General features: G+C 39.3%; 1 protein-coding gene across 1 annotated transcript in view; it reads right to left on the reverse strand.

Moving 5' to 3' along the window:
• Nucleotides 1-2,005: 2,005 nt before the first annotated feature.
• The window catches only part of LOC140231934 (poly(A)-specific ribonuclease PARN-like), a 65,258-nt gene continuing 49,405 nt past the window's right edge, over nucleotides 2,006-17,858 (reverse strand). The window contains exons 17-19 of the mRNA XM_072312081.1: nucleotides 7,689-7,980; nucleotides 6,225-6,340; nucleotides 2,006-2,243 (exon numbers count right to left, since the gene is read on the reverse strand). Coding sequence (XP_072168182.1) covers nucleotides 2,191-2,243; nucleotides 6,225-6,340; nucleotides 7,689-7,980 — 461 coding nt within the window. The 3' untranslated portion in view covers nucleotides 2,006-2,190. The remainder of the gene's footprint in view (nucleotides 2,244-6,224; nucleotides 6,341-7,688; nucleotides 7,981-17,858) is intronic.

The following is a 17,858-nucleotide window of genomic DNA, read 5'->3' on the forward strand; positions in this document are numbered from 1 at the left end:
TATAGCTTCTTTTGCATATATGTGATATGCTCCCAAAGACAAGAGATTGTCTCGGAGAGCTCGGGAATTTGTGAATAGCTGGGATTTTTGCGAGGCAGTCCAGAATGGGGCTGCGTGTGAGGAGACTACTGAGATTCCTGACCCGTAATACCCCTTGCTGTAAACGAGCGAAATTCTGGCGGGAAGCCAGCGGTACCATACCAACAGGGCAAAGCCAAGGATAAAGTGTGCGTGTAAGCTGAAGAGAGACAGACAGAGAGAGAGATGTTTTTATGCAAGGAAAGATAATAGGCCGCAATCACAAATTGAGGAAAAAAAAAAAGGCAACTAAATGAACATGCAGGAGAGTGCACTTAAATAGACATCTTTCGCTTTGTACCCACTGTACTATTTTCCTCTCAAAACAGAGTAAAGCCAGGATATAGGGGATGTACTTCCGCATCCATAATCAAAATTTGGGCGTTGGTTTGATTTGCTGATTTCAAGAAACATAGCAGGCAAGAACGAGAAGGGATTGAGACTGGTCTGGTTCCTTGTGATACATGCTCGCTTTTTAAAGTTTAAATGATAATCGTTGCAGCTGGCAAATAACTATTCACCATTCATCAAAAGGCATTCCTCGGCGCTACTACGCAGTTTCGAAACACCACTGTATTGCCTCAAAGAATCAGGCATACAATGTGAGGACACCCAAAGCAACACAAAATATGTACAAGATCAACATGGCATCACCACCTTACACAGGAGATCGCTTGCACCCAGTGGGTGACTACACGGAATGACTTACACACCAGAATCTGGCAACACTTGAGTTTCTAAAAAATTACTGGAGATTTTTCATACTCTTTACTTGTTAAAACGCAGTTCTGCCACTATCCCCCCCCCCCCCCCCGCAAAAAAACCCAAACAAACAAACAAACAAACACATATATACACACATACACACACATATACACATGCACATCACATAAACAAGGTCATGATTCTGTTACTATTGCATAGACAGAATTCTTCATTTATGGAGATGAGTAGACACTAGTCAAAAATGATTGCAGTATTGGACCCTGGTTTTGCCAACCCCAACCCCCTCTGCCCCCCCCCCCCCCCACCCCCAAATTCAGACTTGGTAATCCATGCCCCATACAAAATTTACTTAGGACCCTCAAAACACACTTGTTAGAATTTAATGTCTCAATGCTGACGTCAAATTAAATCCAAGGGAATTAATGTGAGCATTCTTGGCACTGATATATTGATCTACAAAAGGTCTGTTATGTAGAGTTTTGTTTAATCCTAAGCGTGCCCACTAAATTCCAGTTTGAGGTGATGGAGTCACAAACAAACAACAAAAAATCAAACCTAAAAGTGGCTGGCACTTGTTTAACTGGTCAAAGTGTCCTGGTAACCTCTAAGGGGGATGAATTAAATGCCCCAATAATATGAAAATAAAGTATCATAGGATAAACTCAAATGGAACAGTTGACAAACTTTTAGCATTAGAAAAATATGGATGAAAGAACTCTCCTTTCAGCCTTGGACATGTCAATGTTAAAAAACAACAACAACAACAACAACAAGTCATCAAAACCTGTTTGAGGAACACCTGTCAGGAGAATATGAATGTATTTGAGATTGCATCCTCATGATTATTTGAGCCATGCCTACAGAAGTTCCCACCTTCAGTGTTTTAAGCAGATTGCAAATTCAAGGTCCAAAAGGGGGCCAAAACGGTCTTGAATTGAGAATTTGAAAGACCAAGACCTCATCAGTTCTTTGCCTACATGGGACGGCTCTTCTTCTTGTAACCTCTTGGGACACACATTGGTCACTTCAGCAGAAAGTCTAACCAGGTTGAACTCACATGGGATGTGTCCTATGGCAACTGGAGCGATCCTCGTTTCACAAACACACGGATACCACAGAGGAGAAGTTCTTGCCCACTCTCGCACTGCCTTTCTCAGCCAGACGTGATCAGTCTTCTTGAGACTGCCAGCTCGTGGAACACGAGGGCGTCCTTGCAGCATGAATTCCTCACTCACAATATCGTACCTCCAGTCTTCTCCCAGTCTGGTCCTGTCCCTGAAGACATGTCTGTCTGTCTGTATGTCTGTTTGTTTAACAAACTCTTTGCACATCTTCCAGTTAGAAGCCACAAGGCTAATGTCTTTACATCATCTCAGAGGTCACTATTCACCACGTTGAGGGTTCCTCAAAAAGCTTGGCAGGTCCCTTAGCTGAGGCATCTGGGGATAGATAAAGAGAAATAGATTGACATAAAAACGAGATTTTTTAACTTGTATTCTTATTCGGGCATCATATGAAGCAGCTTTCAAAGCATACATTCTTCTTTGACCACACAAAACAGCATAGAGATGTAACATACAATTGACACTAGCCCTGACAGTAGCCCTGACTGGCTGAGACTGACCCTGCTGATTGGCTGGAAGTAGCCCTAATTGACACTGGGCTAAAAAACAAACAAACAAACAAACAAACAAACAAACAAAACGAAACAAAAGCAAAAAGGAAGAGAGAAAGGAAAGGAAGAAGAACAGTGTGATTAGGTAAGTCTTAGAGGCTCTTTTTAATTTCTTAAAATCCCTTTACGCGCTCTGCACGTTCACCTCTAGTAACTTTTGAAAGGATGATGTTACTGCTTTGAAAGTTGGTATTAGAAAGGGATAGAATGTATTAAATAGAGTATGCTCAATTTCAGTTTGGTCACACTTTCAATACCATATTTAGATAGGTTAGGAGAGTCCATTTGAATTGAGTTATACATCATTTCAAAGCTCAATGTCTGCTCTTTTCGAATTTGCCCTTAACTAACAACCCATGTCTGGTGACCTTTTGTAGGTTTTGTGATGTAGGGTCACATATTATGGCTAATACTATAATAATCATTTCAATAACAAAGTAACACATACTGTAAAAGTTTTAAACTCCGCTTTTGCGGTTCCTTCATAGTTCACACCATGTTAAAATGAGTCTTTTATGTAGACCTCGTATGCAGACACAAGTTCTATTCATAATCCACTGTTCATTTTGTCTTTTGTGCATTTTTTGTTTGTTTGATATTTGTATTATTTCAATTAACTGTCTGTTACGTCTCGAGTGTGAGACCAGTATAATTTCAGTAGGGAATTAAAAAAAGCAGAAATTTTCGCACAAGCGATATTTCGCGCTTGGCCAGGTTAGATGAGTTTTTGTGTTTTTGATCCCTCGGAATAAAAATGTAAAATAGTGTCACAAATATTTGTGTGTTGTTGTTTTTCCTGTTTTGTTTTGTTTTGTTTTGTTTGTTTGTTTGTTTGTTTGTTTGTTTTTTTTTTGGGGGGGGGGGGTTGCGCTATCATGTCAAATGCGTGAAAATTTTCACTCTTCAAAAGTTTCCACTTCAGTACTATGCACTTCAGATGAAGATGGGAACCACTACTCCATGTGAGCAGAAAATATCATATCTTATGACAGTACGTGATACCACTTGATTATCAAGGAACAAGGAAATGGGCAAGTTTCAAGTAGCTTTGGTAAAATAAAAAATACATGCTCATTCCAGAAAAGTTAAATCTTTTTCTATCACTTTTCACTTGAATGGCTACATACACTGCAGTATTTAAAGTGGAAGAAATCTAAATAAGTAATAAAAACATCTACACATGGATTTCTATTATATATAACGGGTGAGACACACATACATTCTTTGCATAATAAAATCATGGTCTGGATATTTCTGATATAATTGGCCATATGTGGGGGTACATTACGGAAGCAATTCACAGCCAATTTACCCTCTCCACTGCATATTTGGGTAGAAATACAGTACACCCACTTTAAACGCACAGAGTCCTGTATCCTACAAGACAGACAGGCCTACAAATATATGTATGCTTGTCTGTATGCAATCAATGTTTGTGTGTGGGTGTGGGTCCATGTGTGTTTGTGAGTGTGTATGTGTTTGTGTTTGTGCATGTTTGTGGTGGTTCCATTACACTTGCTCCTGCCACAATTGCTCCCACAAAATATCAGCACACTATAAAAGTGAAACATAAATTCTGCCCACAAACATAACCCTACCCCTAATCCTAATCCTAACATCAAACTAAAAAACCCTAAAACCCTAAAACCCAATCACAAACATCAAACTAATCCTAAACCCTATCACAATCTTAACCCTAAGTCCCTGGAGAATATAAGACAAGAGCCACTATCGCAGGAGCAAATGTCGTGTCACCATTATGTGGTTCCACAAATCAAGTATTCATTAACTGTTTGAGGTTAGTACAATTCACAGCCACTCTTTGTCTCTACGACTCGATACCAGTGACACTTTCTCCATTTCACAAACCAGGAAAACATTTTTAAACTTGATCTCATACAGCAGCTGTCTGAATGGATGGACATTAATGTGTGTACACACACAGGGCATATCATATCCCATGAATCTGTGCAAAGTACAGAAACCAAACACTCCCACTGCCGGTTTCATTCAGGGCTTCCCCGATATGATTCCCACTTGATACTTACCAGAGAAATAGAGAGAAAATGATAATGTATACGTGCTACCACATATCACCGTTCTCATCCGTACCATTCGTTCCTTGGTACCAAAGTGCTTTTCTCTGAAACTCCTTTCTGGTCAGAATGGGAAAATCTTTGTCTTCAGACAAACAGGACTATGAGCACAGGAACAATCTTTAGGGACATGACATCTCACAAGATGCGTAGGCCAGTGTTTGTGTGACTGTGCATTTCAAAACCAACCCAAAACTTGCAACACACAATTTTTGTTCAGTTAAGGTCAAAAGGTCAAAAACAGGTTGGAGAAACTCGGGCTGCATTAAACCATCTTTCCCATGTTTGAAGCAAGTTTCAATAGCCACTATTAAAATGTCGTTGCAGCTCATGTCTTTCATAATATGTTTCCTTTTTTTGTGTGTCAAGCTACAAAAAAGTACACAAATAAGACCTAACTGTCTAACATTATAAAAAATCCTCTCAGGCATTCATACCACACTGAAAAAAAAAAGAAAAAAAAAAGTCGAATCTGATGTTGAACAATGAGCTAAAATATTGATTTAAATGCAGAAAGTCATATGTAGGATTCTTTGTCTCCTGGCCCACTTTTTGGAATGAACTCCAGCTATGAGACATGGTGCAAGTGTCTGCTACTGATACTAACAATCTCCCAGCTGGATTTGAGTAATTTCCTTGTTGACCTCTGTGTTGGACACAAGAGTGCAATTTGCAGGAACGGAGTTCGGCCCGGAAAGAGTCATGGACCAACATTTCTGAGAAAGCCAGCGTCTGCCGATCACTTAAAATGAAACCAGACTTTAGTGTGCACTATGAATCCTGTCATGTGACACCAATATAAGGTAACATTTTCTGCAAAGTTAGAGAGGACTTTTTCTGTGATTCCTACGTACAGTGTACACACGTGAATTGCTAAATGTGACTTTTGCCTGCCTTTTTCTATTGGAATCTTGGCTCCTTATGAAATTTGTGAAAGTTTCTTGCAAGCAAACACTTCTGATTTAACAGTATGTCATCAAACACAGGTTCTAAGTGTGTACAATTTGTTTTTTCAACGTTAAACAATATCTTGCAGATTAACATTAAAGGACAAGTCCACCTTCATATACATGTGGATTGAGTGAATGCAGCAATATTTGTAGATCACATCAGTCAGCAAAAATCCGACAATCCGTTCAAAAGTTATGAATTTTTAAAGTATCTGCACAGTCACTGCTGGATGTCAAGACTACTAGAGTGTGTGATGTCACATACGTAAAACGATATAAGGAAAATATAAAGAGAATTTTACACAATTTTACTTTTTGAAAGAAGTGCATATTTCCTCGACTGGTCACTGACATATGTTAAGGGTAATATTATTCCCCCGTCCTTCGGAAAGAGGGAAGTCAGTTGTAATTTCATTATGCGAGAAAAGTGAAAATATCTTAAATTTCCCTTATACTTTCTTTATATCGTTGTACACATGTGACATCATAAGCTGTAGTAATCTTCTCATCCAGCAGTGACTGAGCAGAAACTTCAAAATTCATAACTTTTAAACGGATTGTCCGATTTTCCTCAAACTCTCACTGATGTGTTCAATTAATATTGCTGCATTCACTCAATCCAAATGTCTATGAAGGTGAACTTGTCTTTTAACACCTCCTTCGCTTATCTTAATTCTTCTCTTTTTTTTTTCCACTCACCATTCTCTTCACTGCTTGTCCGAACCATCTTCGGCTGAGCGGAGGCGGAGGATGCGGAGGAGGAGGAGCCAGCACTGGGCGGAGTCACACTTCTCCTGGACACAAAAGGAGCAGCGCTACCACCGGTGGGAGGAAAAGGAAGGGGCAGAGAGAGGATTGGGACCATGAGTGGGAGTCATGCAAGATGGGTAGAGAGATGGATAGATAGTGAGATTGGGTGAAAGAGTCAGGAATGGTTATATGCATTGACGGGTTAAATGACAAAGGGATAGATAGATAAGATAGACAGATAGACAAATAGAAAGATTAGACATATAGATACATGTAGATAGAAAGATAGATATAGACAGATCAAATATCAAATAGACAGATTAGATAGATTATATAAATAGATAGATAGATTAGATAGATAGATAAATAGATAGACAGATTATATAGATAGAGATAGATACATAGATAGATAGAGACAGATTAGAAAGAAAGAGAGACAGATAGATAAGGATAAATGGACAGAAACATAGAATACCAATACATTAACAGACATATGGATGCATAGAAGATGAATAGACAAACAGATAAAAAGACAAACCAACAAACAGATATATAGATGGACAGATAAATGGATATTTAGGCACATATAATTCGTTTTGAATGAAACGGTGGACCTGGTTCTTTTGTATACTTGTTATTCTCACACTTTCTTGAACTTGAATAAAGTCATGATTAAAAACAAAACAATAAGATAGAGATAGGCAAATAGATAAACAAGAAAATTGACAAACAAACAGATAGTGTAAGAATAAAAAGAAGAATTGGGAAGCGAATGATAAAAGCAGAGATGTGCGAAGGACATAATATATATGAAATAGATAGAAAGAGATTTGCAGTCTCTCTCAAAATACATAAGTGTAAATAGAAACAATTGCTTTGCTATCAGCTTGCAGGCAAAAACTAGTGTGGAGAAAATGATATTTTTGCAATGTATTCTATCTGCATGATACAACATAGTGTGTGATATTCAAGTACAAGAGAGACACTCTATTAGAGTTTTCCCATACATATTCACTGTTTGTCTTTTTTTTTTCACTATTGATGACGAAATAGTACATTTATATTTCACGCAGGGGTCATACAGAAAAATATTTACAACGATTGTATTAATGGTGTAGGTATGATTGGAAATTTACTTGATGGGAAATGAAAATTTGTCATTTCATTGTATAGAGCTAACAGGGACTGAGCTTGCATGTGATATCATACAATTGCCAATTTGTGTTTGATCGATCACATCTTCAAAAAAATCAAAACTTTCTTAGTTTCGATCACAATTCACTCAAACTGTCACTGCTCTGTTCCTCTAACTTTTCTGCTCCTATTCACATAAAGAAATTAAGGGTTGACTTCCTCTTTAAAGTACGGGAGGGACGGAGCTCATTATTTGTGGATAAAAGCAAAAGAGCTTACTTGGGGTCCATCTGTTTAGTCTTTTTGGCACTGCTGGCCATGAATCCCGCCACCTCTGAATCAAACTCATCCAGCTTGTCTGGCGAGTGGTCGTGGGCGCGCTTCTTGCCTCGGGGACTATCTCCGGTGGCCGAGGGCCGGACATCTTCCGTGGGTCCGACTTCCTCGGCGGGCTCGGCTGCGTCGGGGAAGTTGGGGTACGGTGTGAAGTCCCCATCCATGTACTGTCTCTTCTTGAAGTCTGCATAGGTTGTGACTTGGTAGATAGGATTTTTCTCAATGCTGGAGAGAACTGTGGTGATAGAAGGATGACAGAAATTAAAGGGGCATTCCAGACAATCTTCATAATTTCACATCATGTAGTACATAAATCGACAGCTACATATAGATTTGTGGAATTTGTTTTTTTCCTTGAGCAGAGAAACCCATACTTTGAAAAACCTTTAACAAATTACACTGAACAATGATGATGACATACTAGGCTCACATATTTCAGAAACCATTACAATACCGCTTGCTTAACAAGTTCACCCGTATATAATCTATGCACGGCTTCTTCTTTTGTCCTGCTTCCTTGAGCTCCAACTCAAGCATTCTTGTGGTGAGACTGCCATGTCACTATCCTTGTTTATTGCAATTTGTAACAAATGTTGAAAACATTCTTATTCCTCATCACAATCACAATAAATTCTAAAGCTCTGTACCCAGTATAACTAATCTATAGTTGCTCAAATGTAAAAATCTGATAATCATCCAGAGTTTTCCTTTAAAAAGACAAATGACACAAACTTCATACATGACCGTAAGTGTCCGTATGCTTGAACATATAAATTTAAGATATATATTAATTTAGCAAATTATATGACTGTAAATCCATATGATCCATTGCCATGAAAGCCTGATGAAGTAGTTGTCAGACATCAATATCCCAACTATTGTAAACATCTTTATTTTTGCATGACTGCGTGGCTCTAATGGCAGAGCATTGGCAAAGTGCGCCGCGCCTTCAACAAATTACCCACGATTTGTGGGGAGGTTGCCTTGATCGATCAGGTCACACTCGTTCGGCAGGATGGGATGCATCACACTCATTTCTTGAGGCGAATTCACATTATCAAACAGCGCACTAGTTTGCAAATCATCCCGCTGCTCTGGAAATTCACCGTGTTTGGATCGGGAAATTTTCTCGAGCTTAGCTTTCAAAACATTTATCAAATAGCGCGGTATTTCATCATCGGGTTATGAAAATCCAAGCTCCAGATTCTGAAAATAGCGCAGTATTTTGAAACATCTGGCTAATGTAAAAATGCCTAATCAACATTGCATGGGAGAATGCAAACAAACTGAACGGCAAGATCTCCTTCCCTCACTGTTCATTGTGCTAGCTGGTTGCCCCAAAGTGATGATCACGTGTGAACTCTCACTCATCATCATTTCTAGAAAGAAAGGAACAGATGTGAATGCTCCCCAATATAACAAATGAGATGTATTCCCTAGACTGTCTCCAGATTCAGATATGAGTGTGAACAAAGGTTTGCAATTCTTTTTTTCCACAGTTTGAAGTCCAAATGCCATAAACAGAATCCAAGTCTGACCTAATAATGTCTGTACAGGAGAGGGAAATTCTTCCAGATCTCAAGAATCTATTTCTTTTTTCTAGCCTCATCTTTTTGGGTCTTCACGTCACAGATGATAGGACACCACATTACAAATGGCTGTGAAACTACAAATGCATGGCGATTCTACAAAAACACTATCGTCAACATGCCAAGGCGTGTGACACGGTTTGTCACACTCGGGTGACATTGAATCTATTTATGCCTCCTATTTTTGCACTACCGTATTCTTCAAGGCAGTGCTAAAATCAATGAGGGGGGCTTCATTGCATGAGGTAGACCTGCCTACACGAGGAATATTTTGCAATTGAATGGATGATAGCCATGGCATGACCTGTGATGGGCCCTAATTTTGTTCTGTACCAATCATGTGCCACCTACGTGAGATCTCTATCAGCCATGACCTTTCAAAACAAAGTAACTAACTTTAAAGCCAAAACATGGTTATCATATGACTGCAGAAACTGTCGATTTTAGCTCTAAAAGAGAGACAAATGCATAAGGACATGTGTGAAATAACACTGATAACACAATTTCAGTCTGGTAACGACAAAAATGTGAAACATTACCCCAAAGGGTACGTCGAAAGTAATGCAATCTCAGAGGATACCCAGTTGTGGTTGCTATGTGAAGTTTTATATACAATTACATAAATTACAATGCACTGGGCCATAGCATGCATTATCCATCACAAGCAAGAGTACATGTATCCACAGCTTGTAAGCTGCATGCAATTCAATACCACTGCTAGGGCACGATTCAATCAATCATCATGTTTTGTAGTGTTCTACAAGTACCCACTACTGAACGGGGAGGGCACTTTATAGGAATAAAGAAGAATAAAGTCCGGTATGTCAATTTTTATTATGTCACACATTTGTTTGATCTAAAAATAATCCAAAACAACTGATTATCCCAGTAAGTTGTTTCAGCCAGATAAATTTCTTGGTAGAGTGTTTCAATATATTGCAAGATAAATTTGTTTGAAATATGCAGAAATAACTGAGACAGCCCTGACAGTAATTGTCGAATAGAAAAACTACGTAACATCTAATGATATACTTTGGTAAGACTAGACTTATAACACAGAATTAGATTAGGAGAATCTACAGATAACGTAGGGGTTTAAACATGATATGATGCACTCACATTATCACACAGTGCAATTTCTACAATAAAGTCTACTTTCAAACTTCTAGATGTCCAATGTTTTACCAATGCAAGTGTCAGCAGGAAGACATGTTTATGATGATGGTGATAACATTATTTAATGATGATGATAATAATAATAACAATAATAATAATAATATTAATAATACTAATAATGAAATAATGATAATATTAATAATACTACAAATAATATAATAATAATATTAGCTGGTTTTTATATAGCGCATTTCACACTTGTGAAGTATCTCAATGCGCTTTACAGACTTGTATTACCCCCGGTCATTGGATACATTATTTCTAACCAGCACTGACAGTGCTCACTCTCCACTCCCTGGGGAGCATTCTAGCCAGTCGCAGTCATTTACAGGCGTGCACATACTGATCAACTAATGTAAGCTTTCTCATCCTACATAATGATGTTAATGATAATGATATAGCATCAATATTGATGATAATTAAACATTTAAGCACAGATACAAACTCTCGTGTCCTACTAGGCGCAAACAAGCGAAAAAATATGATCGTGCATATTACATTCACTACTGTCGGTCTTTGGCTACGTTTATCAACTTTCCCATGTTTGAAACACGTTTTAATACCCATTATCAAAATGCGTTTGCAAATGCATATTTGCAAATGCCTTTCTGATCTCGATTTCTTGAAATGTTGCAGCTCCACTGCGCAGTTTGACCGGAGGAGTAGAGATGTGTAGAAGTTGGCAGAGGTTGGCATGGGCACGTCAGAGCTAAATGCATTTCAAAACAATTTTGTGTTAATCACATTTCTGGGGCGCCTTCATGCGAATTTCGTGATTCAAAACGGCATTTCAAATCACGGTCTCCTCAGAAGAGTGTTCATGTGGGCTTGCGCAACGCTGATTCTGGCTCAGCTCATCCTTTGCCATTGCGCAGCGCACTGCGCAGTTTTACCCTGTTTATCTCTGCAACTCGAGCCTGACCTCCTGTTAAATCCTTCTGCCAACTGATCAGTCAGTTTATTGTAGGCCTTTACGTTTTTATTTCGGTGAATACCTTCCACTATTAAAAGCTGTGGCATTCAGGCTCTGTCCACAGATCGAGGAATAATCTTAATTCTTCGTCTCTCCAATTGTTTCCCTTGGTAGACACAGCTGCAGCCATTATATTATCAACTCAATCGGAGAGAAATTACATGTATTATTATAATAACCAGCTAGATACTAGCATAGAATCGGTGTATGGTGTTGATGTAAACAAACTAGTGCAGGTATGGTACCGAAACACACGATTCATAAGACGTACACAAGCGCACAAACAGAATTAACCAGAAGCTGTGGGATACCCCGTGAGACACGCATGCGCACAGCGAACAATGACGTCCAGAATCATGATTGAAATCACGGTTGCGTTCATGCGGTTTCTGCGATTGTGATTCTGGCAGAATCATGATTCAAAACGCCCTTTTTTCCGCATTTCAGATCGGCATTTTGAAATGCGTTTAAATGGAAAAATCGCATGAACGCAACTAAACACGTTTAGCGACTAAACGCTTTGAGAAACGCAATTCCAGTTTCGCAAGAATGCAGCCCTAGAAACACATTTCTGGCTCAAACTTGTTTGCAATTGCACTTTTTTCCAGCACTTTAGAAACATGTTTCTAACCCCATAATCAAAACAGCTTTGCATTTATCAACTGCTAAAAACACTCTGAAAGTTGTTTGGAAACCTTAACTCATTCTGTGCTGGAAGTGAATCGATAAATGCACCCTTTAAAGGTCCTGTTTACCTTTGAGAGCAGTGATTTGAAAATTTTTCAAGATATCACATTTGTGTACATGTGTTGCAACATTAATTGTCACCCGTTAAAAAGTTGTCGCCCCAGGCTAGGGGCGACAATTTTTGATGGAGTTGGCAGCATAGATTGTCGTCCTGTCACAAATTGTCGTCTGGCGACAATTTTTTATGCTTGGGCAGTTCCCAATTTTTGACCTTGATAGCAACAATTTGTGATGGCAAAAACAATTGTTGCGACATAAATTGTCGCCCCGTCAAAAATTGTCGCCCCCGGCTCGGGACGACAATTTGTGATGGTGTGTGTGTGTGTGTGTGTTTGGAGTATAATAATACAATATGTGGAAACTGTGCATGTGTGGTGGTTGTACAGTGGTAGTGGATTGTTTGTCTGTGTGTATACGTGTGCCTGTATGCGTACGTGTGTATGTGGGTACGTGACGTATGCGCATAGGGTGTGTGGTGATGCGTGTTCGTGGGCGCAGTTTTGTGCCTGCATGAGTGTATAATTATCTTGGGGGTATGGTGTACGTGGGCTACATACGTATGTGTGTTGTGTGCGAGCGTTCGTGTGTCTACGTAAGCCCACAGGAGATAAAAGGAACAAAACATTCAAGCGACACAATTCCCACAACACGCACAGCGCTCCATCACACACACACACGCACGAATGGACACTCAAATATCATGTGCGCGCGCACATACACACTTCCTTGAAACCTCACTGTGACTTCTTACATGGCTTGTTTGCATGGATGTAGCCATGTAAGTTATGTTTTGGTATTTCAATGACTATGTCAAGAATGATATTACCCAGCAAAGGGCAGGCGACAATTTTTGCCGTCAGCCCTCATCATAAATTGTCGCCAGATGACAATTTGTGACGGGGCGACAATTTAGCCGCCAACTCCGTCAAAAATTGTTGCCTGTTTCAGGGGGCGACAATTTTTGACGGGGCGACAAACATGTGTAGGTCTGTTGTGTCACAAAACTTCCTACCACATACAATTTTTGCAATAAAGCCTAAAATATAAGGAGATCTCGGTATTTTTCTCAATAAACCATAACTGTAGACAATTTAGTCTGGAAACATTTTTATTATAGCTATTGTTCACATTTTGGGCATTTAAAAATAACTAACATCGATTATATGGATTCAAATTTTTACAGTGGTGGTTTCTATCCCTAACTCACATTTTAGAACTGTTTTAAAGCAGTAACAAAAATGCTAGGTTTTCATTTCATCTGCAAATGACAAACTATGCCTTTAAAGGCTCTGGGACCTTGATGTTTCTTACATCGTCAACCTCTACTCACTGGAGGATGCATTAAATTAAAAACTATCTCTGCAGATCACATCAAAGAGTGGAGTGATACTGGGATGATAAAAACAAAGCCAAGTAAAAGAAAAAAAAAGAAGCAAATTTCCACATATCCACACTCCACATGAGTAAGGAAAGGGGTTGTTCACTGTTTTTTATCAGCAGTGGTTCTGATTCTGGGGATTTAAAGGACAAGTCCACCCTGAAAATCAATTTTTAAAGCACAGAGCAGACCAGAACCTTCATGTGCATTTTGACTTTGCGAATCTTGGCTCCTCGCAAAATTTGCAGAAGAATTCTTGTTTTACAGTAAACTTAGAATCTCAATTGCCATGGTCACACTTAGCAAAAGTTTGGGAAGTTTAAGATCATGATCTTTAAGATATCAAAGTTTTGCCACTGTGACCATGGTGTGACTAAAAACTTCCCACTCGCACTAGGGTTATTTCCCGGACATCTACCAATCTTCTCAATCTCTGGGCAGTGTGAACGTCAGCAGCTGAAACTCTGCGAAATTTGTTAATATGTGACTAGTCCACCACCTGTTTGTGGGCGGTGCCTTGGAAGCGCTCAGCCATTGTGATGTACAGGTGTTCCTTGTTACGCCACATCACTAGCCATCAGACAGTGAACACTTTCTTCTCTCTTGCCCATGTGCACTTGCAACCCAAACTTCAAACACGTAAAGATTGAGAAGTTTGGCTGCCAGCATGGATGGACAACTGAAGATAGCAAGGACATCTATAGAGATCTTATTAACTTCAAGATCTTTTGCCAGTGTGACCGCAGTGGCTATTGAGCCCCTCATGTCACAGAAACCGTTGACATTTCTGTGGTCTGGAGATGTCTTTTGTTACATTTGTTTTTCTCTATTCATTGCTGGGGTTTCATTATACAAAGTACACATTTTTACTTTGAGTTCTTTGTGTTCATAAGTGTTTGTTTTGGTTGCAGAATTTTCAATTAGCCTCATGATTGCTAAATCAATAAAATAATTCTTGAATTTGCCACACATTTTTAAAAATTACATTTCCTGTTTCTTTCCCATGTAAAGGCATCTTGTTGATGTTGTTGTTGTTTTTTGTTTTTTTTCTCTCTCATTTTGTGCAGATTTGATGAATCCAATCGGTCCCACAAAGTAACCTTCTTCATTTAACCCTTTGAGGATTGACTGATTTTGCTGCAACACACATTTCCCATAGACATCTGCCCGAGTATACTCGGGACTCATCCTCACCGAGTTGTTTTACTCTGAAATTAATTATTCACCCCTTTCACGCTCAGCAAATTTCACCCAAGATTTCCCGGGGACACGGGGGTGATGCTGTAGCATAAAAGGCATCGAAGGTAAACTTCTGGGTAAAATGCCGGGTGACTCTTCAGGAACCTTACCCTCCAACCTTCCCTGGTAAACCCACAGGTGTGCCCCCAAATTCAAGGGTGATGCTATAGCATGAACATCATGGATAAATTCCTGAGTGAAAAGCAAAGGTCAGCATACAGGTCTACAGCGTCTTGCAAGCTATTTGCATGTGCGCCATAGCGTGTACTTGCACTGCAGAAGAGCAGGTGAGAGAAATTTGAGTGGGAACTCATATGCTAACTCTTATGTAGTTACCCCTTTCATACCAGATGCTGAACAGTGGATGACGTCCGGAGGTCTTCTACTGTTCGTGCTAGACCACTGTTGGTATGAAAGGGATACAAAAAAAAAACAACCAGGTGAACAGTGGATGAACAGTGGATGCGATGCGTGCTAGACTGTCTAGCACGAACAGCGGATGGACAGTGGATGAACAATGGATGAACAATGGATGTCGTTCCGGTATGAAAGGTCTCGCCTCATACCTTGTGTTTACTTAACAAATCACACCCCAGACGTCCATCTAGAGTGCGCTCGGGTGACGTCTTGAGAAGTTTGGTATGAAAGGGGTACCAGTTTGATTCCCCGCTGAATCTCCCAGGTGATCACCGGAGTGACTACGGTGAAAGGGGGTATTAGAGGAGTCAATTTAATAATGATCAGACAATAACATCTGCTGCAAACTTTTCCCAGGACACCATGAGTTAAATTCTAAGGAAGTGAGCATCACAGACACTGACATTTAAACCACATTTATCTCTTCCTCATAACATACTACTGCCCTCTAACATAAAAAGTTGCACATGGAGAACGGCGGCAACATTCTATTGCAGGCAGAGCAGGGGTAGTCGCCCGCCATAAAGGCTAGAAATACATTGAGACCCGCAAAAGACATCTGGCTGAGAGAGAGGCAATCCAGGATGTATTTCGAGAATGAGAACCCCAGATGGGGGGAAAAATCAAAGAACGTTCAACACCACAAAATGCATCCTGATGACATTATCAGGTTTTGAATATTTCAATTCACTGATCAGAAAAAGAAAGCAAAGAAAAGAAAGAATGAAACAAGGGAAAAAACAGGAAAAAAATAATATGATTGTAATACTTCCTTTGTAGGTCAGACCTGTACTGGTATTTCTTTCCAACATGCACATATTCATGTGATCGCATGTACACATACAAACGTAGATTTCCTCCAGATTGAGAATCAATTTAACTATCGCTCCGGGCTAACTTGGTAGGTTTGTTCCTAGAAACTCTGTGTCAGAGTAGAAGCGAATATCCTTATCCATTCTTCTCTATGAGATATGGGAGGAGTTATGGCGTAAATACTCACAAATGAAATCCACACTTTATGCATGAGAAAAAAAGAGATTTTTACAGTAATTAGAAGCCACTCGTGGACTTTATTTCACCTTCCTGTACCAGCTGAATTGTCAACATTCACAGAAAGTTGTTTGTATGAATTGGTTGATGGAAGAAAAAAGATGGTTTTATAACAACCACAAAGTTCAAAACAACAAAACTGCTTTAACAACAATACATTTTGTCAGAGATGACATGTACATTGTATGTTCATATCAACAATACCTATCATATCATCTAATTTGGGATAATCAAATGTGATGATCGCGACATGAATAGTAACCATCATGCCAATGCTGAGGTGATTTGACACTGCCATAACAGTTCTACAAATTATATGAATTTGCTTTGTAAAAGAAGATTTGCAAACGACTCCATTAGAGGTATGTTTTTAGGATTAAAAAAAAAAGAAGATGGATACACTTACAAAAAGTGATTTTTTTTTTCTGTAATAGTCTCATTCTTTGTTGCATTTTGAATAAAAATCAGAAACTGAATGTCTCATCCATTCTTATAAAACATCAACACAAATTATAATTTCTCTTCTGACCTAAAGAGAAAAATGGACTACAAAGGATTTGGAAGATGAGAAAGAATGCCAGTGTCTTTATATTTAGAATGTTCTGTTTTATATGATCTAAAGAAGTAAAGTCATTGGTCCACAGTATTTTTCTTAATCAGCCTCATTCACGGATAGAGTATCTTGCTGGTTCTTCATCTTAATTCCGGTTTGAATTTAAACAAAAATTAAGCTGGGAGAGAAGGACGGACAGTCAAGAGGGTAGATGAACAGATGGACGGACAGTCAGACGGACGGACGGACAATGCCAAACAAAATCACCTACTGCAGCATTAAAGGAAAATAAGGATTTATAAGGGAGTTGGTGGGGTAAAGTTTGTGATACATGAATACCCTACAGAGAACTAGTCCACAGGATGTTGGACTGAATGTATCTGTACCATATAACCAGAAGGACCTAGTGCTCTCTGAGACGAAGCGGCAATGAAACAAATTGGAATTCTGGATTGACATTCCATCTGATGGTTTTATTACCAGAATAAGAGCAATTCAACTGCCACATGTGGTCTACCAGGATGCCTCCACATTCTCACATGATCACTATATTCTGCCCAAAGAATGAGCTCTTTAATGGTATACTAAAGACAGTTCATTGACCATGACCTTTGACATTGAGAACCCATCTCTAGTCAAACCTGCAAACCTGACTCATGGGATCACTAAAGAATTCCCCCTCCTCCAAGAGAAGCCATGTAACCTGTTGAAGACTAGTACCAAGTATACTCAGGCAGGTGTCTATGGGAAATGCATGTTGTAGCAAAATCAGCCCATCCTCAATGGGTTAAAGACCCTGTCTATAGCAGCCAACTTTTCTGTCTCTCTCAGGTGGCCACTATAGACAGGTTTGACTGCATTTTTCTCCCTCTTATTGAATCACAGCCCTACCAGATTTCCAAGCTGAAATTACAGCTAGAAAACTTTGCAGCCAAAGTTCAGTGACTTTGACCTCTGACCTTCCCATCATTTCCAATGATATTTTATGGTG

Source organism: Diadema setosum, chromosome 8 (genome assembly GCF_964275005.1).
Source record: "Diadema setosum chromosome 8, eeDiaSeto1, whole genome shotgun sequence".
In the NCBI taxonomy this organism is placed as follows: Eukaryota; Metazoa; Echinodermata; class Echinoidea; order Diadematoida; family Diadematidae; genus Diadema; species Diadema setosum.